Consider the following 25,816-nt stretch of genomic DNA (forward strand, 5'->3'; position numbering starts at 1 on the left):
AAGAAAGTAAAGCAAGCTTAAGACAGCCAGGCTTTGTAAGGATAATGGAGTAGCCCATGGAACCCAAGTTCAAGGATGCAGTTGTCCTCAGAAATAGACTGGAACTGAGCCTGCACCATGATGGGATGTCAATGAGTCCTTTCTCTCCTCTCAACTCTGTGATGAACTCTGACTTTCATCCCAATCCACATGTTGATGATGATGATGACGATAAACAACAACAACAAAGTTACTGAACACTTACTAGATGCCTGGTACTGTGCAAAGCACTTTATATGTATTGTCTATTTCAATCCTCATTAAATCCCCATTTAATGCATAATTATTCCATTTTGTAGACAAGGAAATTGAGGTACAGATAGGTTTAAAAATATTTGCCCACGACCATTTAATTATTAAATGGCAAAGTCAAGATTAGAAATAAAGGTTAAGTACCTAACAATACGGCATGTCTTCTTGGAAGAAGGGTTAGCATCCATAGCATTCAGTTTGCATCTCCTAAAACAACAGTACTTATTTCACAGGGTTGTTGTGAGGATTCAGTGAGATACTTCTTGTAAATCACTCAGCAGAGTTTCCAACATGTAGCATGTGTTCTTTGGGGTGTTAGCTGGTGGTGGTATTGCCTTCGTTCAACAGAGCAGTCGAACTGAGACCAGAATCCTAATCTGAGTTTCAGATTATCAGTGGAAGGATTCTGATTGGCAGAACACAAGCTGAGAATGCAATTCTGGGCTGATCAATTTTTCCAAGAAGGAATAATCCCTTGGGTGGCTTCCTGGGACTCCATCCCTGGGAACTGGGACCAGAAAGGGGAAACGTTGGAAGACAAGCTACTGTCTGAAGTGATGTTGAATATAATCTCTCAAAGTAGGGAATAAGCATTATTCTAGCACCAAATATCACCGTCAAAATTTAGCAAGTTAAAAGTAGCACTTAAAGGTAAAAAAAAAAAAAAGTCTTCGAGTTGAGTTCAACTCATGGTGAACCCAGATGTGTCAGGGGTCTATGGAGTTTTCTTTTTTTTTCAATAATTTTTATTGAGCTTTAAGTGAACGTTTATGAATCAAGTCAGTCTGTCACACATAAGCTTATATACACCTTACTCCATACTCGCACTTACTGTCCCCCTAATGAGTCAGCCCTTCCAGTCTCTCCTTTCGTGACAATTTTGCCAGTTTCTAACCCTCTCTACCCTCCTATCTCCCCTCCAGACAGGAGTTGCCAACACAGTCTCGAGTGTCCACCTGATACAAGTAGCTCACTCTTCATCAGCATCTCTCTTCTACCCTCTGTCCAGTCCCTTCCATGTCTGATGAGTTGTCTTCGGGAATGGTTCCTGTCCTGGGCCAACAGAAGGTTTGGGGACCATAACCGCTGGGATTCCTCTAGTCTCAATCAGACAATTAAGTCTGGTCCTTTTATGAGAATTTGGGGTCTGCATCCCACTGATCTCCTGCTCCCTCAGGAGTTCTGTTGTGCTCCCTGTCAGGGCAGTCATCGGTTGTGGCTGGGCACCATCTAGTTCTTCTGGTCTCAGGATGATGTAAGTCTCTGGTTCATGTGGCCCTTTCTGTCTCTTGGGCTCATAGTTATCGTGTGACCTTGGTGTTCTTCATTCTCCTTTGATCCGGGTGGGTTGAGAGCAATTGATGCATCTTAGATGGCCGCTTGTTAGCATTTAAGACCCCAGATGCCACATTTCAAAGTGGGATGCAGAATGTTTTCATAATAGAATTATTTTGCCAATTGACTTAGAAGTCCCCTTAAACCATGGTCCCCAAACCCCCGCCCTTGCTCCGCTGACCTTTGAAGCATTCAGTTTATCCCGGAAACTTCTTTGCTTTTGGTCCAGTCCACTTGAGCTGACCTTCCGTGTATTGAGTATTGTCCTTCCCTTCACCTAAAGTAGTTCTTATCTACTAACTAATCAGTAAAAAACCCTCTCCCACCCTCCCTCCCTCCCTCCCTGCCTTGTAACCACAAAAGTATGTGTTCTTCTCAGTTTCTATTATTTCTCAAGATCTTATAATAGTGGTCTTATACAATATTTGTCCTTTTGCCTCTGACTAATTTCGCTCAGCATAATGCCTTCCAGGTTCCTCCATGTTATGAAATGTTTCACAGATTCGTCACTGTTCTTTATCGATGCGTAGTATTCCATTGTGTGAATATACCACAGTTTATTTAACCATTCATCCATTGATGGACACCTTGGTTGCTTCCAGCTTTTTGCTGTTGTAAACAGAGCTGCAATAAACATGGGTGTGCATATATCTGTTCGTGTGAAGGCTCTTATTTCTCTAGGGTATATTCCGAGGAGTGGGATTTCTGGATTGTATGGTAGATCTATTTCTAACTTTTTAAGAAAACGCCAGATAGATTTCCAAAGTGGTTGTACCATTTTACATTCCCACCAGCAGTGTATAAGAGTTCCAATCTCTCCGCAGCCTCTTCAACATTTATTATTCTGTGTTCTTTGGATTAATGCCAGCCTGGTTGGAGTGAGATGGAATCTCATCATAGTTCTAATTTGCATTTCTCTAATGGCTAATGATCGAGAGCATTTTCTCATGTATCTATTAGCTGCCTGAATATCTTCTTTAGTGAAGCACGTGTTCATATGCTTTCCCCACTTCTTGATTGGGTTGTTTGTCTTTTTGTGGTTGAGTTTTAACAGAATCATACAGATTTTAGAGATCAGGCGCTGGTCGGAGATGTCATAGCTGAAAATTCTTTCCCAATCTGTAGGTGGTCTTTGTACTCTTTTGGTGAAGTCTTCAGATGAGCATAGGTGTTTGATTTTTAGGAGCTCCCAGTTATCTGGTTTCTCTTTGTCATTTTTGGTAATGTTTTGTATTCTGTTTATGCCTTGTATTAGGGCTCCTAACCTTGTCCCTATTTTTTCTTCCACGATCTTTATCGTTTTAGTCTTTATGTTTAGGTCTTTGATCCACTTGGAGTTAGTTTTTGTGCATGGTGTGAGGTATGGGTCCTGTTTCATTTTTTTGCAAATGGATATCCAGTTATGCCAGCACCATTTGTTAAAAAGACTATCTTTTCCCCAATTAACTGACACTGGTCCTTTGTCAAATATCAGCTGCTCATATGTGGATGGATTTATATCTGGGTTCTCAATTCTGTTCCATTGGTCTATGTGCCTGTTGTTGTACCAGTACCAGGCTGTTTTGACTACTGTGGCTGTATAATAGGTTCTGAAATCAGGTAGAGTAAGGCCTCCCACTTTCTTCTTCTTTTTCAGTAATGCTTTACTCATCCGAGGCTTCTTCCCCTTCCATATGAAGTTGGTGATTTGTTTCTCCATCACGTTAAAAAATGTCATTGGAAGTTGGATCGGAAGTGCACTATATGTATAGATGGCTTTTGGTAGAATAGACATTTTTACTACGTTAAGTCTTCCTATCCATGAGCAAGGTATGTTTTTCCACTTAAGTAGGTCCTTTTTAGTTTCTTGTAGTAGTACTTTGTAGTTTTCTTTACATAGGTCTTTTACCTCTTTGGTAAGATTTATTCCTAAGTATTTTATCTTCTTGAGGGCTACTGTGAATGGTATTGATTTGGTGATTTCCTCTTCGATGTTCTTTTTGTCGATGTAGAGGAATCCAAGTGATTTTTGTATGTTTATCTTATAACCTGAGACTCTGCCAAACTCTTCTATTAGTTTCGGTAGTTTTCTGGAGGATTCCTTAGGGTTTTCTGTGTATAAGATCATGTCATCTGCAAATAGAGATAATTTTACTACCTCTTTGCCAATCCAGATGCGCTTTATTTCTTTGTCTAGCCTAATTGCTCTGGCTAGGACCTCTAGCACAATGTTGAATAAGAGCGTTGATAAAGGGCATCCTTGTCTGGTTCCCGTTCTCAAGGGAAATGCTTTCAGGCTCTCTTCATTTAGAGTGATGTTGGCTGTTGGCTTTGCATAGATGCCCTTTTTTATGTTGAGGAATTTTCCTTCAGTTCCTATTTTGGTGAAAGTTTTTATCATAAATGGGTGTTGGACTTTGTCAAATGCCTTTTCTGCATCAATTGATAAGATCATGTGGTTTTTGTCTTTTGTTTTATTTATATGGTGGATTACATTAATGGTTTTTCTAATATTAAACCAGCCTTGCATAAAGTGAAAAAAAAAAAAACTTTTTTTTTTTTATACCTGGTATAAATCCCACTTGGTCGTGGTGGATTATTTTTTTGATATATTGTTGAATTCTATTGGCTAGAATTTTGTTGAGGATTTTTGCATCCATGTTCATGAGGCATAAATCTGTAATTTTCTTTTTTTGTGATGTCTTTACCTGGTTTTGGTATCAGGGGTATGGTGGCTTCATAGAATGAGTTAGGCAGAATTCCATTATTTTCTATGCTTTGAAATACCTTTAGTAGTAGTGGTGTTAACTCTTCTCTGAAAGTTTGGTAGAACTCTGCAGTAAAGCCATCCGGGCCAGGGCTTTTTTTGTTGGGAGTTTTTTGATTACCATTTCAATGTCTTTTTTGTTATGGGTCTATTTAGTTGTTCTACTTCTGATTGTGTTAGTTTAGGTAGGTAGTGTTTTTCCAGGAATTCATCCATTTCTTCTAGGTTTGCAAATTTGTTAGAGTACAATTTTTCATAATAACCTGATATGATTCTTGTAATTTCAGTTGGGTCTGTTGTGATGTGGCCCATCTCATTTCTTATTCGGGTTGTTTCCTTTCCTGTATTTCTTTAGTCAGTCTGGCCAATGGTTTATCAATTTTGTTAATTTTTTCAAAGAACCAGCTTTTGGCTTTGTTAATTCTTTGAATTGTTTTTCTGTTCTCTAATTCATTTAGTTCAGCTCTAATTTTTATTATTTGTTTTCTTCTGGTGCCTGATGGATTCTTTTGTTGCTCACTTTCTATTTGTTCAAGTTGTAGGGACAGTTCTCTGATTTTGGCTCTTTCTTCTTTTTGTATGTGTGCATTTATCGATATAAATTGGCCTCTGAGCACTGCTTTTGCTGTGTCCCAGAGGTTTTGATAGGAAGTATTTTCATTCTCGTTGCATTCTATGAATTTCTTTATTCCCTCCTTAATGTCGTCTATAACCCAGTCTTTTGTCAGGAGGGTATTGTTCATTTTCCAAGTATTTGATTTCTTTTCCCTAATTTTTCTGTTATTGATTTCCACTTTTATGGCCTTGTGGTCTGAGAAGATGCTTTGTAATATTTCGATGTTTTGGATTCTGCAAAGGTTTGTTTTATGGCCTAATATGTGGTCTATTCTAGAGGATGTTCCATATGCGCTAGAAAAAAAGTATACTTTGCAGCAGTTGGGTGGAGTGTTCTGTATAAGTCAGTGAGGTCAAGTTGGTTGATTGTTGCAATTAGGTCTTCCGTGTCTCTATTGAGCTTCTTACTGGATGTCCTGTCCTTCTCCGAAAGTGGTGTGTTGAAGTCTCCTACTATAATTGTGGAGGTGTGTATCTCACCTTTTAGTTCTGTTAAAGTTTCTTTTATGTATCTTGCAGCCCTGTCATTGGGTGCATAAATATTTAATATGTTTATATCTTCCTGTTCCATTGTCGCTTTTATCATTATGTAGTATCCTTCTTTATCCTTTGTGGTGGATTTAAGTTTAAAGTCTATTTTGTCAGAAATTAATATTGCTAGTCCTCTTCTTTTTTGCTTATTGTTTGCTTGATATGTTTTTTTCCATCCTTTGAGTTTTACTTTGTTTGTGTCTCTAAGTCTAAGGTGTGTCTCTTGTAGACAGCATATAGATGGATCGTGTTTCTTTATCCAGTCCGAGACTCTCTGTCTCTTTGTTGGTGCGTTTAGTCCATTTACCTTCAGCATAATTATAAATAAGTATGTGTTTACTGCCGTCATTTTGATGCCTTTTTATGTGTGTTGTTGACAATTTCATTTTTCCACTTATTTTTTTGTGCTGAGATGTTTTTCTTTGTAAATTGTGTGTTCCTCATTTTCATAGTTTTTGACTTTGTGTTTGCTGAGTTGTTACGTTTTTCTTGGTTTTTATTTTGAGTTATGGAGTTGTTATACCTCTTGTGGTTACCTTAATATTTGCCCCTATTTTTCTAAGTAAAAACCTAACTTGTAATGTCCTATATCGCCTTGTATCCCTCTCCATATGGCAGTTCTATGCCACCTGTATTTAGTCCCTCTTTTTGATTATTCTGATCTTGTACATATTGACTTCAATGATTCCCTGTTTTGAGCATTTTTTTTTTAATTAATCTTAATTTGTTTTTGTGATTTCCCTATTTGAGTTGATATCAGAATGCTCTATTCTGTGACCTTGTGTTGTGCTGGTATCTGATATTATTGGTTTTCTGAGCAAACAATTTCCTTTAGTATTTCTTGTAGCTTTGGTTTGGTTTTTGCAAATTCTCTAAGCTTGTGTTTGTCTGTAAATGTCTTAATTTCGGCTTTATGTTTCAGAGAGAGTTTTGCTGGATATATGATCCTTGGCTGGCAGTTCTTCTCCTTCAGTGCTCTATATATGTCATCCCATCGCCTTCTTGCCTGCATGGTTTCTGCTGAGTAGTCTGAACTTATTCTTATTGATTCTCCTTTGTAGCAGACCTTTCTTTTATCCTTGACTGCTTTTAAAATTTTCTCTTTATCTTTGGTTTTGGCAAGTTTGATGATAATATGTCTTGGTGATTTTCTTTTTGGATCAGTCTTAAATGGGGTTCGATGAGCATCTTGGATGGATATCCTTTCGTCTTTCATGGTGTCAGGAAAGTTTTCTGCGAACAGATCTTCAACTATTCTCTCTGTGTTTTCTGTTATCCCTCCCTGTTCTGGGACTCCAATCACACGCAAGTTATCCTTCTTGATAGAGTCCCACATGATTCTTAGGGTTTCTTCATTTTTTTTAATTCCTTTGTCTGATTTTTTTTCAGCTATATTGGTGTCAATTCCCTGGTCCTCCAGATCTCCCACTCTGCATTCTAATTGCTCGAGCCTACTCCTCTGACTTCCTTTGCGTTGTCTAATTCTGTAATTTTATTGTTAATCTTTTGGATTTCTGCATGCTGTCTCTCTATGGATTCTTGTAACTTATTAATTTTTCCACTATGTTCTTGAATAATCTTTTTGAGTTCTTCAACTGCTTTATCAGTGTGTTCCTTGGCTTTTTCTGTAGATTGCCTTATTTCATTTCTGAGGTCATCCTTGATGTCTTGAAGCATTCTGTAAATTAGTTTTTTATATTCTGTATCTGGCAATTCCAGGTTTGTATCTTCATTTGGGAAAGATTTTGATTCTTTAGTTTGGGGGGTTGTAGAAGCAATCATGGTCTGCTTCTTTATGTGGTTTGATATCAACTGCTGTCTCCGAGCCATCTCTAAGATATTGTAGTGATTTATTCTATATTTGCTCACTGAGTCTTATCTTGTTTTGTTTTCTTTCAATATACGTAGATGGGCTACTAGATTGCGCTGTCTTGATTGTTGTAGCCCTTGAATCACTTATGTCCTATTACCAGCTGGTTTGGACTGTTACCAGATATATAAGCCTAAGAGTCCATTCAGTATTCTTGAGTAGAATCTGATTTTGGGTCATCAAGTATGTGGTGCAGACTGTCACCTATCCACCTAGAGAAGTAGTGGTGATAGTTGTGTGCACCAGATTCTACTAGCAGCTGGGGTTCACACTCCAGGGGGGGCAGGATGCTGACAGGCTTCCCCCATGTGTCAGTGAGGTAGGTGTGTCTCTATTCCTAAAGCACCTTGGTGGGTGGGCTTTGCAGCTGTACCTTAAGCCCGGAATACAAGTACCTCTACAGATTGGTAGGTGTCACCCTCCTTAGACCCCTAAGGCAAGAGGCTAGGTGGTCTGGGGGGAGCTTCAGCACTCAGTTCCCTGTTGTGGGTCAGTGAGGGCTCTGTTGAATACGCAGAGATATCAGACCTGGCAAACTTGTCTTTCCAGTAATCCGCTAAAACAATTATAGTCAGATCCCTATCAGAAATGCCTTTGCATTATAATAGCCACCTTGTTCCCTGTAGGGATGAAAGCCCAAGACTGTGGATCACATATGCTTGGCTGGAGCTGGTTCTGTGTTTTTAGTCCAATTAGGGAAGGATTTTTCGTCCCTGGGTTTTTTGTAGCTGCTTCTTTCAGGCCAGGAGAATGGTTAGGAAAAGACCAAATAAAAAAAAAAGAAGAAAGAAAAACAGCCGTGCAGTTCACTTTCTGGCTCAGGAAATTCCAATGTTAATGAAGCCACCTGGGAAGGGGAGGGGAGAGGGTTCAGATAAATAGGACAGAGTAGCACCCCGGAATATAGACAAAGTTACTTATCTTGCTTGGAATGACGGTTTTATCTGAGATTCCCGAGGGGCGCGTCGCCTGTGTGCGCAGGCTGGGTAGAGATTGCCCCCGAGGATCAGGCCCAAGTCCTGTCTTGCGCTGTCTCAGAAGCCACGGTTAGTTCCTCCGCTGTCAGTCCAAAGCCCAGCGCCAAGGTTCCCCAGCTGGGACGCTGTACTCCCTGCTCAAAAAGCAGTCACTGCCTCCCGGTGATTTTTCCTCCCGTCAGCCGCGTCACTGCGCTGCCTGTGTGCACTGGCTGGGCTTCCCCCAAGGTCAGTTCAGGGGGGTAGGGCTGCGCCCCATGTTTGCGCCATCTCAGGATGCCATGCTCAGCTCCCCTGGTCCCAGTCCAAAGCCCGGCACCAAGGTTTCCTGACTGGGACGCTGGCTCCAGGCTCCGAAAAAAGTCGCTGCTTCCCCGTGGTTGTTTGTTCTCAGTCTCTGTCACTCAGGTCAACTCTTTAGATCTGTGTTTGATGGTCAGGGTTCATAGACTGTCATGTATGTGATCGATTCACTTGTTTTTCCGAATCTTTGTTGCAAGAGGGATCCGAGGTAGCTTCTACCTAGTCAGCCATCTTGGCCCCGCCCCCCTCCATGGGGTTTTTAATGGCTGGTTTTTCAGAAGTAGATCTCCAGACCTTTATTCCAAGGTACCTCTGGGTGGGCTTGAACTACCACCCTTTTGGTTAGCACGCTAATGCTTAACTGTTTGTGCCACCCAGGGCCCTGCACTTTAACTTGTATATTCTGAGTTCCAGAGTGAAACTTCTCTTTTATGGGGTGTACTGACCAGTAATTTTTAAACTACAAATATCAGGAAATCAAATTTAGAGTAGATTCAAAAAAATGGGGTTTCTTTTTCTCACACAACCAGAAGTTTGAAGACAGGGCTGGCATCTCTAAGATTCTCTTGGCCACTGTCTCAAGTTTGCAAGATGGCTGACCCCAGGCAGCAAGGGAGACAGGTTGTGACTGACTGTTGGAGTATCTGCTATGTGGGCATATAAAAATTTTACTTCGAAAGAAGCGTACACGACATGTAGTGGATACCAGAAACATGTTATATACAGAGCCTTACCTGATCCATTTACTTAAAAATGTTGTACCATAGACGATACAATACATCGTAAGCTAAACTGTAAATTACAACAGTGTGTGCCTCACCTCTTAATTCCATTGTATCGATTCCTCCACAGAGGAAGGCGCATCAAGTTTCTCGTGCTCGGAAACCTACTGTGGGCCCTACCCTGAATCGGAGCCAGAAGTGAAGGCAGTGGCTGATTTCTTGAGAAAAAATATCAACCACATTAAAGCTTACATCAGCATGCATTCATACTCTCAACACATAGTGTTTCCTTATTCCTACAGTAGAAGCAAAAGCAAAGACCACAAGGAGCTGGTAAGTGGTGCTTAGTTCTTTTTCCCACTGGCATTTGTTGGAGGGGAAGTTACTAAAAGCAAAATCTCCTCCTAACCCAGGAAACCTGACCACAAAAATTACAGAGAAAGAAAAAGTTTATTATTGAAGGAGCATTAAACCAGAGTGTGAAGCATCACAGGCAGTGCACTAAAGAGATCGCAAAGATGGAAAGGAATCTGACCTGTTGCATAGCTGAGTGGATACAACTCATTACGTTCATGTTTAAGATAAAATTGGTCATTTTCTAGTATCTGTGTAGCTGGGTACCTGAAGTTATGCTAAGCCTCTTCCAAGGAAACTGGGTATGATCTTCCTTAAAGGTTATGTTTCAGAAGACTTGTCTCCCAGGTCCTTGAGAAAACATCCTTGATTTACATACTTTTCGAAGACACAGAGAAAGAATTTGCAATTAGAGTTTATCTGAAGGAAATTCTGAAAGAACTGGGGCTGGGGAACCAAACGCCAAACCCATTGCCACCAGTCCCTTTCCACTCATAGTGACCCTATAGGACAGAGTAAAACTGCCCCCATAGGGTTTACAGAAGCAGGCTGCCACATCTTACTCCCTCAGAGGTGCTTGTAGCACCTGTTCGGAAATATAATTAACAACAAAATCTACTCCTAACCCAGAAACTCCCTGCAGAGAAAATAGAAGTTTTATTCTCTAATAAACATTAAACCAGAACCTGATGCGTCACAGGCAGTCCACTAAAGAGATAGCAAGGACAGGAAGAAATGTTACCCATTATACAACTGAGCACATACCACCGGTTACCTTCATGTTTTCAAGATAAAACTGCTAATTTTCAAGTATCTTTCTGGCCAGAGGTAGGTTTGCAATTTGGGGCTTGGGTCACCTGAGGTATGCTAATCTCCTTTCAGGAAACAGGAAGGTTAGGGAGTATAAGTTGAAGTTACTCTTCAAAGAGGTGGCTAGCAGGTCCAGTTAACACCTTAGATTTATTTTTCAGAGAAAGAATTTATAATTCCAAGTTCTCTAACATAAATTCTGATAAACGGGGGAGGAAAGGAGCCCTTTCCCCATTTTCAAGAAGGAAAATTAAAACCTTTTGTTTTTAATTTCTATTTGTCCTTATAGACCATCAGTTTTGTATTAGCAGCAGGAACAGTTTATGTACTAATCTCCTTAACTCCATGAGTTTGTTTTTGAATAAAAACAAACCAAAACCCAAACCACTTGCCCTGGGGCCAATTCTAACTCACGGAGACCCCATGTGTTACAGAGTAGAACTGGGCTGCATAAGGTTTCCAAGGCTGTGACCTTTCGGGAGCAGATCACCGGGCCTTTCTTCCGAGACACCTCGGGGTGTGTTTGAACCACCGATGTTTCGGTTGGTAGTCAAGAGCTTAACTGTTTGCACCATCCAGGACTCCTGGTCCTAGTAAGCACCTCCAGTTTCAGCACTGAGGCAAGAGGATGTTTTTGGGCATGTAGTGCGCAATGCAGGAAGTTCAAAGAGGACCCACACAGTCTGTCCCCCCTCATCAATTATTGGTCCCAGATGCTCTGTGTTTGGATTGATGGCACAGGGTGCTTCCATGCAAGGATTCTTGATGGGTTACAACTAGATTTAGCAAAGACTTCATCCCAGAGGCTTTCTAGACAACAGGAGGTGTTATAGCAACAGCCCGATTCTTGGCTAAGGTCTGATCTTTATGTAGTCACTTGCTTCTTACTCACTCGTTTCATCCTGGCTCTTGTAGCAGAATAAAACTCAGCGACATTGGGGGGCTTGGCGGTGGTTGATGATAAATAGAAGGCTACTTTATGTTCTCTGAAAATAACCCATTTAGAACGTAAGTATACATGATACCTGCAATTCTTTTTCCTTCTCAAGGGAAAATTTTTAAGGAAAATTCATTTATTGGTATTATCTTTAAAGGAGTGAAAGCATATTTGTCATTTTTTGGAAGTGTAGTCTTTTTTGCCTTATTTTTGAATTAATATTATTACCGGTGTTTGCTGAGAGTAATTATGTGTAAAACACTGTGCTCAATAATCATTCAGAGAAGCATTAGGTAAGGACCCTGTCCTTTAAGAGACTACAATATAGTTATGGAGATCAGTCATTAACAAATGTTGCAAATAACTGTACCCTAAGATGTCATATTAAAAACAAATAAGTGCTTTCAGTCGAGTGGATTCCAACTTGTGGTGACCCCATGAGTGTCAAAGTAAAATTGTGCTCCATAGGTTTTCAATGGCTGGTCACCAGATCATTCTTCCAAGGCACCTCTGGGGAGGCTCAAACCTTCAATCTTTGTTTAGCAGCTGCGTGAGATAACCTTTTGTACCACCCAGGGACTCCAAAGACACCATAAGACATTGCTGTTGTCTTAAGCCTTCAAGTTGATTCCAACTCATGGTAATCCCATGTGTTACAGAGCAGAACTGCTCCATAGGGTTTTCTTGGCTTAATCTTTACAGAACCAGGTCACCGGGTCTTTTCTTCTGTGGTGCCTCTGGGTGGGTTCAAACTGCCAACCTTCTGGTTGCCATTCAATCACAAGCCATTTGCATCACCTGGGACTTTACAGTGCCATAAATAAGTAGTACAGACAGTAAACTCATTTAAGGCTGGAATAGGAAAGAATTGCCTCGTTAACTGAGGAAGAAACACTGAGATAAGGGAGATGATAATGTAGTCCCTCTCCTTGAGGAACTTACAGTCTATTACGGAGTGACAGAAGTGTAAGGAAACAAAAATAAGAAAGCACTATTGACTTCAAGGAGCCCTGGTGGCACAGAGGCTAAGAGCTTGGCTGCTAACCAAAAGGTCGGGCAGTTCAAATCCATCAGCTGCTCCTTGGAAACCCTATGGCCATTTTAACCCTCTCCTATAGGGTCAGTGGACAGCAACAGGTTTGCTTTTTGGTTTACTGACTTCAAAGAATAGATACAATTTCCATCAGGGATTTGAATTGGAAAAAATAGAATTTCTGTCGGCTTACGCGAAGGGAGGACATTCTAAGCTGAGAAGATGGCGTTCCCCAGAGGAGAAAGAAGATGAAGCCAGGTTGTAAAGGAGTTTGAATACCAGAATCAATTTGTATTTTATTCTGTAGACAATGGGTTTCCATGAAAACTTTTTTTTTTCATTTGTTTTTTTTTTAAACAATGGGAAGACATGACATAATATCCACTGCTGCTCCTCTGGGTTTTTTACAGGGTGACAATGAATATCATGATGTTAGTTCCAACTTGAGGAAAGATCTGGGTCACCTAGAGCCAAAGGTAGTTGAGTAGGGGCCTGGGTCATTATTCTGCTCCAAAGGAGGGAAGTGGGGTCATAGGCTTTTTCAGATGAAGCATCTTTGAAAGTTATTAGGTATTTTACGCAAGAATAAAATAAGAGTTTGTAAGAAGAATGAGAAGTGAATCAGACATTTATAAGGTAGATATGTTATGCATTAATTGGAGAAGTTGTATTTCAACTTTGGTAATAATTCTGTCTATGATCAAAAGAACTCCAAATTGTTTGCCTTCGAAGCATAGTTATACTGCAATTTATATAATACATGAATCCCTGAAAAGGCATGTGTGAGATTATTGTTTTTCTGCAAACTAAATAAAAATTTCAGTGCATTGGAAGAGCTTAGTTTAAGATACCCAGTTATGACTTCTACGAAGCCAAAACAATTGTTTTTGTTAATTTTTTTTCTGAATTTACCTTTTGGATAAATCCAGTTTTTTCACATGTACTGTTGGATTCAATTAATGCATGATTGTCTTGTAGAAACTTCTCCTGTCCTGTTTCAAAGCTTTACCTTAACTGAAATCTCATGTCCTATTGCTTCCAGTCTCAAGTGGCCAGTGAAGCTGTCCGTGCTATTGAGAGTGTTAATAAAAATATCAAGTATATGCATGGCAGTGGCTCAGAAAGTTTATGTAAGTATTGCTTTTTAAATTCTTAGAGAATTGTGAGGTATTAAAGAAATCTGTGTGTTCAGTTTTTCTGTACTGATTTAGTTCTTCAAAATCGAATCTTTTTAACAAAAAAAACAAAGTCACGTGTAAAATGACTGCTTATAAACATTAGAAACAGAAGCATAATAGCTAGGAGAGTGCTGAACACAGCTATCTTAATAAATGAATATACTAAAAAAAGTTAAAATGATATTTAAGAAATTATGCTTACCTCTATGGAGATTATGGAATGGGCATCATGCATGTTGAGTGAAATAGAAAAGGTCATAAACAGTGAAAAGAATGTATAAGATGCCCAGGACCACCATGTAAGGTTGCCCAGGTTGTACACTATACAAATCTAAGGAGTACCATTTATATTAGATGCTTTTTAGTGAAAGCCTGTACAAGACTATAAATCATAACACACTGTATTTGAATGTCTGTTGTGCATATATCAAACTGACAGGAGCTAGATATGTGAAAAACTCAACAAATATTTTAAATTAATTTCTGCTGGAAGATATTTATTGAGGGAGTCCCTGGGTGGTACAAATGGTTAAGTGCTCGACCACTGCCCAAAGGTTAGCAGTTAAAACCCACCCAAAGGTACGTCAGAAGACAGGCCTGGCGATCTGTTTCTGAAAAGTCACAGCCTTGGGAACCCTATGGAGCAGTTCTGCTCTACACGCGTGATGTCACCATGAGTCTGAATCAATGCAAGGGCAACTAACAACAACTATGTACCCATAGTAGGATGCCAGACAAAGCTTCGACCCTTTTAGAGCTGGAGGGGAATGAGAAAAGGGGAACAGAAAATAAACATTTAATCAGGAATCAGCAAACTATGGCTGGCAGGCTAAATCCAAGCCCCTGTCTAATTGTGTACAATCTAAGAGCTAAGCATGGTTTTTACAATTTTAATGTTTGGGGAAAAAAATTAAAAGAAAAATAATATGGGATATGTGAAAGTTAGATAATATTTAAATTTTGTTGTGAATAAATAAAGTTTTATTGGCACACAGCTGTGCTTATTCACTTAGATATTGTCTATGTTTGCTTTTGTGTCACAACAGCAGAGTTGAGTAGGTGTGATAAAGACGACATGGCTCACAAAGCCTGAAACATATACGATCTGGTCCTTTACAAAAAAAAGTTTGCCAACTCCAGATGTAAACAATTAAATCATAACATGTAGTGTAATTCTATTGGTAAGTGCTTTGAAGAAAAAAATGGGCTGATGTGTTTGAGGATGACTGCAGGAGAGAGACGCTACATAACTAAAGCAGTCTTGGGGGGCCTCTCACTGTAGGACATTCTGGGAGAATGTTATAGATTGAATTATGTCCCCAAATGTGTGTCAACTTGGCTAGTCCATGATTCTGAGCATTGTGTGGTTGTATACCATTTTGTGGTCTAATGTGATTCGTCTAAGTGTTGCAAATCCTGCCTCTATGATGTTAATGAGGCAGGATTAGGGGCAGTTATGTAAAAGAGGCAGAACTCAATCTACAGAATTAGGTTGTATCTTGAGTCACTCTTTTTTTTTTTATTAACTTTTATTGAGCTTGAAGTGAACGTTTACAAATCAAGTCAGACTGTCACGTATAAGTTTATATACACCTTACTCCGTACTCCCACTTGCTCTCCCCCTAATGAGTCAGCCCTTCCAGTCTCTCCTTTCGTGACAATTTTGCCAGCTTCCAACTCTCTCTATCCTCCCATCCCCCCTGCAGACAGGAGATGCCAACACAGTCTCAAGCGTCCACCTGATATAATTAGCTCACTCTTCATCAGCATCTCTCTCCTACCCCCTGTCCAGTCCCTTTCATATCTGATGAGTTGTCTTCGGGAATGGTTCCTGTCCTGGGCCAACAGAAGGTTTGGGGACCATGAACGCCGGGATTCCTCTAGTCTCAGTCAGACCATTAAGTATGGTCTTTTTGTGAGAATTTGGGGTCTGCATCCCACTGATCTCCTGCTCCCTCAGGGGTTCTCTGTTGTGCTCCCTGTCAGGGCAGTCATCAATTGTGGCCGGGCACCAACTAGTTCTTCTGGTCTCAGGATGATGTAGGTCTCTGGTTCATGTGGCCCTTTCTGTCTCTTGGGCTCTTAGTTACCATGTGACCTTGGTGTTCTTCATTCTCCTTTGATCCAGGTGGGTTGAGACCAATTGATGCATCTTAGATGGCCGCTTGTTAGCATTTAAGACCCCAGACACCACATTTCAAAGTGGGATGCAGAATGTTTTCATAATAGAATTATTTTGCCAATTGACTTGGAAGTCCCCTTAAACCATGGTCCCCAAACCCCCGCCCTTGCTCCGCTGACCTTTGAAGCATTCAGTTTATCCTGGAAGCTTCTTTGCTTTTGGTCCAGTCCAATTGAGCTGACCTTCCATGTATTGAGTATTGTCCTTCTCTTCACCGAAAGCAGTTCTTATCTACTAATTAATCAGTAAAAAACCCTCTCCCTCCCTCCCTCCCCCCCTCGTAACCACAAAAGTATGTGTTCTTCTCAGTTTCTACTATTTCTCAAGATCCTATAATAGTGGTCTTATACAATATTTGTCCTTTTGCCTCTGACTAATTTCGCTCAGCATAATGCCTTCCAGGTTCCTCCATGTTATGAAATGTTTCACAGATTCGTCACTGTTCTTTAACGATGCGTAGTATTCCATTTTTTTTTTAGTATTCCATTGTATGGATATACCACTATTTATTTAACCATTCATCCGTTGATGGACACCTTGGTTGCTTCCAGCTTTTTGCTGTTGTAAACAGAGCTGCAATAAACATGGGTGTGCATATATCTGTTCGTGTGAAGGCTCTTATTTCTCTAGGGTGTATTCCGATGAGTGGGATTTCTGGGTTGTATGGTAGTTCTATTTCTAACTGTTTAAGATAACGCCAGATAGATTTCCAAAGTGGAAATTTTACATTCCCACCAGCAGTGTATAAGAGTTCCAATCACTCCGCAGCCTCTCCAACATTTATTATTTTGTGTTTTTTGGATTAATGCCAGCCTTGATGGAGTGAGATGGAATCTCATCGTAGTTTTAATTTGCATTTCTCTAATGGCTAATGATCGAGAGCATTTTCTCATGTATCTGTTAGCTGCCTGAACATCTTCTTTAGTGAAGTGTGTGTTCATATCCTTTGCCTACTTCTTGATTGGGTTGTTTGTGTTTTTGTGATTGAGTTTTGACAGAATCATATAGATTTTAGAGATCAGGCACTGGTCGGAGATGTCATAGTTGAAAATTCTTTCCCAGTCTGTAGGTGGTCTTTTTACTCTTTCGGTGAAGTCTTTAGATGAGCATAGGTGTTCGATTTTTAGGAGCTCCCAGTTATCTGGTTTCTCTTTGTCATTTTTGGTAATGTTTTGTATTCTGTTTATGCCTTGTATTAGGGCTCCTAACCTTGTCCCTATTTTTTCTTCCATGATCTTTATCCTTTTAGTCTTTATGTTTAGGTCTTTGATCCACTTGGAGTTAGTTTTTGTGCATGGTGTGAGGTATAGGTCCTGTTTCATTTTTTTGCAAATGGATATCCAGTTATGCCAGCACCATTTGTTAAAAAGACTATCTTTTCCCCAATTAACTGACACTGGGCCTTTGTCAAATATCAGCTGCTCATATGTTTTCATATGTGGATGGATTTATATCTGGGTTCTCAATTCTGTTCCACTGGTCTATGTGTCTGTTGTTGTACCAGTACCAGGCTATTTTGACTACTGTGGCTGTATAATAGGTTCTGAAATCAGGTAGAGTGAGGTCTCCCACTTCCTTCTTCTCTTTCAGTAATGTTTTGCTTATCCGAGCCTTCTTTCCCTTCCATATGAAGTTGGTGATTTGTTTCTCTATCACATTAAAAAATGTCATTGGAATTTGGATCAGAAGTGCATTGTATGTATAGATGGCTTTTGGTAGAATAGACATTTTTACTATGTTAAGTCTTCCTAACCATGAGCAAGGTATGTTTTTCCACTTAAGTATGTCCTTTTTAATTTCTTGTAGTAGAGCTTTGTAGTTTTCTCTGTATAGGTCTTTTACATCCTTGGTAAGATTTATTCCTAAGTATTTTATCTTCTTGGGGGCTACTGTGAATGGTATTGATTTGGTGATTTCCTCTTCGATGTTCTTTTTGTTGATGTAGAGGAATCCAAGTGATTTTTGTATGTTTATCTTATAACCTGAGACTCTGCCAAACTCTTCTATTAGTTTCAGTAGTTTTCTGGAGGATTCCTTAGGGTTTTCTGTGTATAAGATCATGTCATCTGCAAATAGAGGTAATTTTACTTCCTCTTTGCCAATCCGGATGCGCTTTATTTCTTTGTCTAGCCTAACTGCTCTGGCTAGGAGTTCTAGCACAATGTTGAATAAGAGCGGTGATAAAGGGCATCCTTGTCTGGTTCCCGTTCTCAAGGGAAATGCTTTCAGGCTCTCTCCATTTAGAGTGATGTTGGCTGTTGGCTTTGCATAGATGCCTTTTATTATGTTGAGGAATTTTCCTTCAATTCCTATTTTGCTGAGAGTTTTTATCACAAATGGGTGTTGGACTTTGTCAAATGCCTTTTCTGCATCAATTGATAAGATCATGTGGTTTTTGTCTTTTGTTTTATTTATATGGTGGATTACATTAATGGTTTTTCTGATATTAAACCAGCCTTGCATACCTGGTATAAATCCCACTTGATCGCGGTGAATTATTTTTTTGATATATTGTTGAATTCTATTGGCTAGAATTTTGTTGAGGATTTTTGCATCTATGTTCATGAGGGATATAGGTCTGTAATTTTCTTTTTTTGTAATGTCTTTACCTGGTTTTGGTATCAGGGGTATGGTGGCTTCATAGAATGAGTTAGGCAGAATTCTGTCATTTTCTATGCTTTGAAATACCTTTAGTAGTAGTGGTGTTAGCTCTTCTCTGAAAATTTGGTAGAACTCTGCAGTATAGCCATCCGGGCCAGGGCTTTTTTTTGTTGGGAGTTTTTTGATTACCGTTTCAATCCCTTTTTTTGTTATGGGTCTATTTAGTTGTTCTACTTCTGATTGTGTTAGTTTAGGTAGGTAGTGTTTTTCTAGGAATTCATCCATTTCTTCTAGGTTTGCAAATTTGTTAGAGTACAATTTTTCATAATAACCTGATATGATTCTTGTAATTTCAGTTGGGTCTGTTGTGATGTGGCCCATCTCATTTCTTATTCAGGTTATTTGTTTCCTTTCCTGTATTTCTTTAGTCAGTCTGGCCAATGGGCCAATGGTTTATCAGTTTTGTTAATTTTTTCAAAGAACCAGCTTTTGGCTTTGTTAATTCTTTCTATTGTTTTTCTGTTCTCTAATTCATTTAGTTCAGCTCTAATTTTTATTATTTGTTTTCTTCTGGTGCCTGATGGATTCTTTTGTTGCTCACTTTCTATTTGTTCAAGTTGTAGGGACAGTTCTCTGATTTTGGCTCTTTCTTCTTTTTGTATGTGTGCATTTATCGATATAAATTGGCCTCTGAGCACTGCTTTTGCTGTGTCCCAGAGGTTTTGATAGGAAGTATTTTCATTCTCGTTGCATTCTATGAATTTACTTATTCCCTCCTTAATGTCTTCTATAACCCAGTCTTTTGTCAGGAGGGTATTGTTTAGTTTCCAAGTATTTGATTTCTTTTTCCTAGTTTTTCTGTTATTGATTTCTACTTTTATGCCCTTGTGGTCTGAGAAGATGCTTTGTAATATTTCGATGTTTTGGATTCTGCAAAGGTTTGTTTTATGACCTAATATGTGGTCTATTCTAGAGAATGTTCCATGTGCGCTAGGAAAAAAAGTATACTTTGCAGCAGTTGGGTGGAGAGTTCTGTATAAGTCAATGAGGTCAAGTTGGTTGATTGTTGTAATTAGGTCTTCCGTGTCTCTATTGAGCTTCTTACTGGATGTCCTGTCCTTCTCCGAAAGTGGTGTGTTGAAGTCTCCTACTATAATTGTGGAGGTGTCTATCTCACTTTTCAGTTCTGTTAAAATTTGATTTATGTATCTTGCAGCCCTGTCACTGAGAGCATAAATATTTAATATGGTTATATATTCCTGATCAATTGTCCCTTTTATCGTTATGTAGTGTCCTTCTTTGTCCTTTGTGGTGGATTTAAGTTTAAAGTCTATTTTGTCAGAAATTAATATTGCTAGTCCTCTTCTTTTTTGCTTATTGTTTGCTTGATATATTTTTTTCCATCCTTTGAGTTTTACTTTGTTTGTGTCTCTAAGTCTAAGGTGTGTCTCTTGTAGGCAGCATATAGACGGATCGTGTTTCTTTATCGAGTCCGAGACTCTCTGTCCCTTTATTGATGCATTTAGTCCATTTACATTCAGCGTAATTATAGATAAGTGTTTAGTGTTGTCATTTTGATGCTTTTTTATGTGTTGTTAATAATTTCATTTTTCCACTTACTTTTTTGTGCTGAGACGTTTTTCTTTGTCAATTGTGAGATCCTCATTTTCATAGTATTTTACTTTATGTTTCTTGGTTCGTTACGTTTTTCTTGGCTTTTATTTTGAGTTATGGAGTTGTTATACCTCTTTGTGGTTACCTTAATATTTACCCCTATTTTTCCAAGTAAAATCCTAACTTGTATTGTCCTATATCGCCTTGTATCCCTCTCCATACGGCAGTTCTATGCCACCTGTATTTTGTCCCTCTTTTTGATTATTGTAATCTTGTACATATTGACTTCAATGATTCCCTGTTTTGAGCATTTTTTTTTTAATTAATCTTAATTTGTTTTTGTGATTTCCCTATTTGAGTTGATATCAGGATGTTCTGTTCTGTGACCTTGTGTTGTGCTGGTATCTGATATTATTGGTTTTCTGACCAAACAATTTCCTTTAGTATTTCTTGTAGCTTTGGTTTGGTTTTTGCAAATTCTCTAAGCTTGTGTTTATCTATAAATATCTTATTTTCGCCTTCATATTTCAGAGAGAGTTTTGCTGGATATATGATCCTTGGCTGGCAGTTTTTCTCCTTCAGTGCTCTGTATATGTCATCGCATTGCCTTCTTGCCTACATGGTTTCTGCTGAGTAGTCTGAACTTATTCTTATTGATTCTCCCTTGAAGGAGACCTTTCTTTTATCCCTGGCTGCTTTTGAAATTTTCTCTTTATCTTTGGTTTTGGCAAGTTTGATGATAACATGTCTTGGTGTTTTTCTTTTTGTACTAATCTTAAATGGGGTTCGATGAGCATCTTGGATAGATACCCTTTTGCTTTTCATGATGTCAGGGATGTTTTCTGTCAGCAGATCTTCAACTATTTTCTCTGTGTTTTCTGTCCTCCCTCCCTGTTCTGGGACTCCAATCACTCGCAAGTTATCCTTCTTGATAGAGTCCCACATGATTCTTAGGGTTTCTTCATTTTTTTTAATTCTTTTATCTGATTTTTTTTCAGCTATGTTGGTGTCAATTCCCTGGTCCTCCAGATTTGCAAGTCTGCATTCTAATTGCTCGAGTCTGCTCCTCTGACTTCCTGTTGCGTTGTCTAATTCTGTAATTTTATTGTTAATCTTTTGGATTTCTGCATCCTGTCTCTCTATGGATTCTTGCAACTTATTAATTTTTCCACTATGTTCTTGAATAATCTTTTTGAGTTCTTCAACTGTTTTATCAGTGTGTTCCTTGGCTTTTTCTGCAGTTTGCCTTATTTTATTTCTGAGGTCATCCCTAATGTCTTGAAGCATTCTGTAAATTAGTTTTTTATATTCTGTATCTGAGAATTCCAGGATTGTATCTCCATTTGGGAAAGATTTTGATTCTTTTGTTTGGGGGGTTGTAGAAGCAGTCATGGTCCGCTTCTTTTTGTGGTTCGATATTGACTGCTGTCTCCGTGCCATCACTAAGATATTGTAGTGATTTATTGTATATTTGCTCACTGAGTCTTATCTTGTTTTGTTTTCTTTCAATATACGTGGATGGGCTACTAGATTGTGCTCTCTTTTTTGTTGTAGCCCTTGACTTACTTATGAGCTATTACCACCTGGTTTGGGCTGTTGCCAGATATTTATGCCTGAGTGTATTCACTATTCTTGAGTAGAATCTGATTTTGGGTCATCAAGTGTGTGCTGCACCCTAACACCTATCCACCTCGAGAAGTAGTGGTGTTAGTTGTGTGCACCAGATTCTACTAGCAGCTGGGGTTCACACTCCAGGGGGGGCAGGATGCTGACAGGCTTCGCCCAAGTGTCAGTGAGGTAGCTGTGTCTCTATTCCTAGAGCACCTTGGTGGGAGGGCTCTGCAGCTGTACCTTAAGCCCCCAATGCAAGTACCTCTACAGATTGGTAGGTGTCACCCTCCTTAGACCCCTAAGGCAAGAGGCTAGGTGGTCTGGGGGGAGCTTCCGCCCTCAGTTCCCTGTTGTGTGTCAGTTAGTGCTCTGTTGAATAAGCAGAGATATCAGACCTGGGAAACTTGTTTTTCCATTAAATCCGCTAAAAAAAAATGCCGTCAGATCCCTATCAGAACTGCCTTTGCATTATAATAGCCACCTTGTTGCCTGTAGGGATGAAAACCCGAGATATGGATCTTATATGCTTGGCTGGAGCTGGTTCTGTGTTTTTAGTCCAATTAGGGAAGGATTTTTGGTCCCTGGGTTTTTTGTGGTTGCTTCTCTCAGGCCGGAAGAATGGGTTAGGAAAGACCAAAAAAAAAAAAAAAAAAAAGGAAATAGCAAAGCCGCAGAGCCGGAGCCGTTCTCCCTCTGGCTCAGGAAGTTCCAATGTTAATGAAGCCATCTGGGAAGGGGAGGGGAGGGTCAGAAAAACAGGAGAGAGTAGCACCCCGGAATATAGCCAAAGTTGCTTATCTTGCTTGGGATGACTATTTTATGTGAGATTCCCAAGGGGCGTGTCACCTATGTGTGCTGGCTGTGTGGAGATTGCCCCCGAGGGTCTGGCCTGCTGAAGCCGCGGTCAGATCCTCTACTGCCAGTCCAAAGCCCAGCGTCAAGGTTCCCCTGCTGGGACACTGCACTCCCGGCTCCAAAATCAGTCGCTGGCTCCCGGGGACTTCTCGTCCCGCCAGCCGTGTCGCTGCGCCGCCCCGGCGGACCGGCTGGGCCCCCTCCCGGGGTTAGTTCAGGGGAGTAGGGCTGCACCCCATGTTTGTGCCTTGACCAGATGCTGTGCGCAGCTCCCCTGGTCCCTGTCCAACGTCCGGCGCCAAGGTTCCCTGGCTGGGATGCTGCACTCCCGGCTCCAAAACCAGTCACTGCCTCCCAGGGACTTCTCCTCCCACCAGCCACGTCCCCAAGCCGCACACGTGGACTGGCTGGGCCCCTTCCTGGGGTCAGTTCAGGGGGCTAGGGCTGCGCCCCATGTTTGCGCCGTCATAAGATGTTGTGTTCAGCTCCCCTGCGCCCAGTCCTAAGCCTGGCGCCAAGGTTACCTGACTGGGACGCTGGCTCCAGGCTCCGAAAACGGTCTCTGCTTCCCCGTAGTTGTTCGTTCTCCGTCTCTGTCACTCAGGTCAACTCTTTAAATCTGTGTTTGTTGTTCAGGGTTCATATATTGTCATGTATGTGATCGATTCACTTGTTTTTCAGAGTCTTTGTTGCAAGAGGGATCCGAGATAGCGTCTACCTAGGCAGCCGTCTTGGCCCCCCCACCTAGGTTTGAGCTTTTAAAAGTCACTCCTGAGGTTCACCCTTCAGCCAAAGATTAGACAGGCCCATAAAACAAACAGTAATACCTGTAGTTCCACCTTGTATACAAGACTAAATGGGCACACCTGCCCAGGGGCAAGGATGAAAAGGCAGGAGGGGACAGGAGAGCTAGACAAATGGAAAATCGAGTCATTCTCTTTTGAGACATAAAAGAGAATCAGACAAAGAGGAGAGGGACCTCATTTCATCAAGGAAAAAAAAAAAAGCCAGGAGAAGACCACGTTCTTTGGACCTGGGGTCCCTGGGCTGAGAAACTCCTAGATCCAAGGGAGGATTGATGGCAAAAGACCTTCCTTCAGAGCCAATTGAGAGAGAAAGTTAAGTTAAGGCTGGCAGTCCAAAGCCACCAGCTGTTCCTTTGGAAAACCTATGGTGCAGTTCTACTCTGTCCTATGGGGTCGCTGTGACTCTGAATTGACTCCACAGCAACAGGCTTGGTTTTGTTGGTTTTATACATTTAGCCCATTGCCATCCATTCGATACTGACTCATAGTGACCCTACAGGACAGAATAGAACTGCCCCATAGGGTTTCCAAGGAGTGGCTGGTAGATTCGAACTACAGGCGTTTTGCTAGCAGACAAGCTCTTAAGCACTGCACCAGCAGGTCTCCTTTATATGTATACATATATAAACATAAAAAAAAATACATATAGGAAAATACATATATATGCATTCATATATGTACACACACATATATACGTGTATATACACACCCCCCAAAAAACCCAAACCCACTGCTGTTGAGTTGATTCTGACTCATAGCAATCTTATAGGACAGAGTAGAACTGCCCCACGAGGTTTCCAAGGAGCACCTAGTGGATTCGAAACGCTGACGTTTTGGTTAGCAGCCATAGTGATTAAGACCTATGCCACCAGGGTTTTCTATACACACATATATGTGTATACATATGGATTCATTGTTAAATGTATATGTGTGCATACACACACACACACACGCACACACACACACACAAAATCTATGTTGTTGTTAGGTGCTGTTGAGTTGGTTCCAACTCATAGCAGCCCTATGTACAACAAAACAAAATACTGCCTGGTCCTGCACCATCCTCACAATTGTTGCTGTGCTTGAGCCCATCATTGCAGCCACTGTGTCAATCCATCTTCTTCAGGGTTTTTCACTTTTTCACTGACCTTGTACTTTACCAAGCATGATGTCCTTCTCCAGGGACCGGTTCTTCCCAGTAACATGTCCAAAGTACATGAGACGAAGTCTCACCATCACTTCTAAGGGAGCATCCTGGCTAAGCTTTTTCCAAGACAGATTTGTTCATTGTTCTGGCAGTCCTTGGTATATTTAGTATTCTTTGCCAACACCATAATTCAAAGGGATTAATTCTTTAGTCTTCCTTATTCATCATCCAACTTTCACATGCATATAAGGCAATTGAAAACACAATGGCTTGGGTGAGGTGCACCTTAGTCCTAAAAGTGATATCTTTGCTTTTTAACACTTTTAAAGAGGTCTTTTGCAGTAAAAAAAAAAAAAAAAAATTTATTACTATTATTATTTTTTGCAGTAGATTTGGCCATATGTCCTTTCATTTCTTGATGGCTATTTCCATGGATGTTGGCTGTGGATCCAAGTATAATGAAATCCTTGACGAATTCAGTCTTTTCCCATGTATCATGATGTTGCTTATTGCTCCAGTTGTGAGCATTTTTATTTTCTTCATGTTGAGGTGTAATCCATACTGAAAGCTGTAGTCTTTGATCTTCATCAGTCAGTGCTTCAAGTCCTCTTCACTTTCAGCAAGTAAGGTTGTGTCATCTGCATAATGCAGGTTTCTAGTCTTCCTCCAATCTAAAATATTCAGCTCACTGGTAATGAAAGAAACAGAAACTAAGAGAATTTGATAATATTTTTCACCCATCAAATTGCCAGAAATTCATAATTCTCATGGATGATGTGGGAGGGGAAGTGAGCCTATTCAGACCAGGCTAGTGGGGGTATAAATTTGTTCAATTCTTTTAAGGCTATTTGAAGATATGCATAATAATTATAAAAAGTGTATATCCTTAGACTAGTAATTGTATTTCTAGAGAAGAATATTGTAAAGAAATAAAGAAGAAATTATGTATGAATAAGGGTATTAATTATAAAACTCTTTGTGGTAATTAATAATTGGAAAAAATCCAAATGCCCTCAAATAAATTAATAATTATTTAAATCAATTATATCCAGTTTTATCATGCAATGTTATGCAATCATTAAAAATAATAATACAGATTTGAACTAATTAATATGTAAAGCTGGTCATGATAGGTTATATTTAGAAATGTTACAAGGCAGCATACATGGTGTGATCCATTTATGTATGGAAAAAAATAAACATGTGAATGTCTGCACTAAAAAATTAAAGATAACGTGCTAAAACATTGATGGTGATTATCATTCCTTAGAAGTTGCTGGGTGGCCCAGCCAGTTTGC

At 40.0% G+C, this 25,816-nt stretch overlaps 2 protein-coding genes across 2 annotated transcripts in view; both read left to right on the plus strand.

Moving 5' to 3' along the window:
• Nucleotides 1–25,816, plus strand: part of LOC126057989 (carboxypeptidase B2-like) — a 58,955-nt gene that overhangs the window by 32,380 nt on the left and 759 nt on the right. The window contains exons 9-10 of the mRNA XM_049852899.1: nt 9,521–9,723; nt 13,567–13,654. Of these exons, the coding sequence (XP_049708856.1) occupies nt 9,521–9,723; nt 13,567–13,654 (291 nt within the window). The remainder of the gene's footprint in view (nt 1–9,520; nt 9,724–13,566; nt 13,655–25,816) is intronic.
• LOC126058325 (carboxypeptidase B2-like) overlaps nt 1–25,816 on the plus strand; it is a 175,365-nt gene that overhangs the window by 28,737 nt on the left and 120,812 nt on the right. The window lies entirely within an intron of this gene.

This window comes from Elephas maximus, chromosome 14 (assembly GCF_024166365.1).
Source record: "Elephas maximus indicus isolate mEleMax1 chromosome 14, mEleMax1 primary haplotype, whole genome shotgun sequence".
NCBI classification, from domain to species: domain Eukaryota; kingdom Metazoa; phylum Chordata; class Mammalia; order Proboscidea; family Elephantidae; genus Elephas; species Elephas maximus.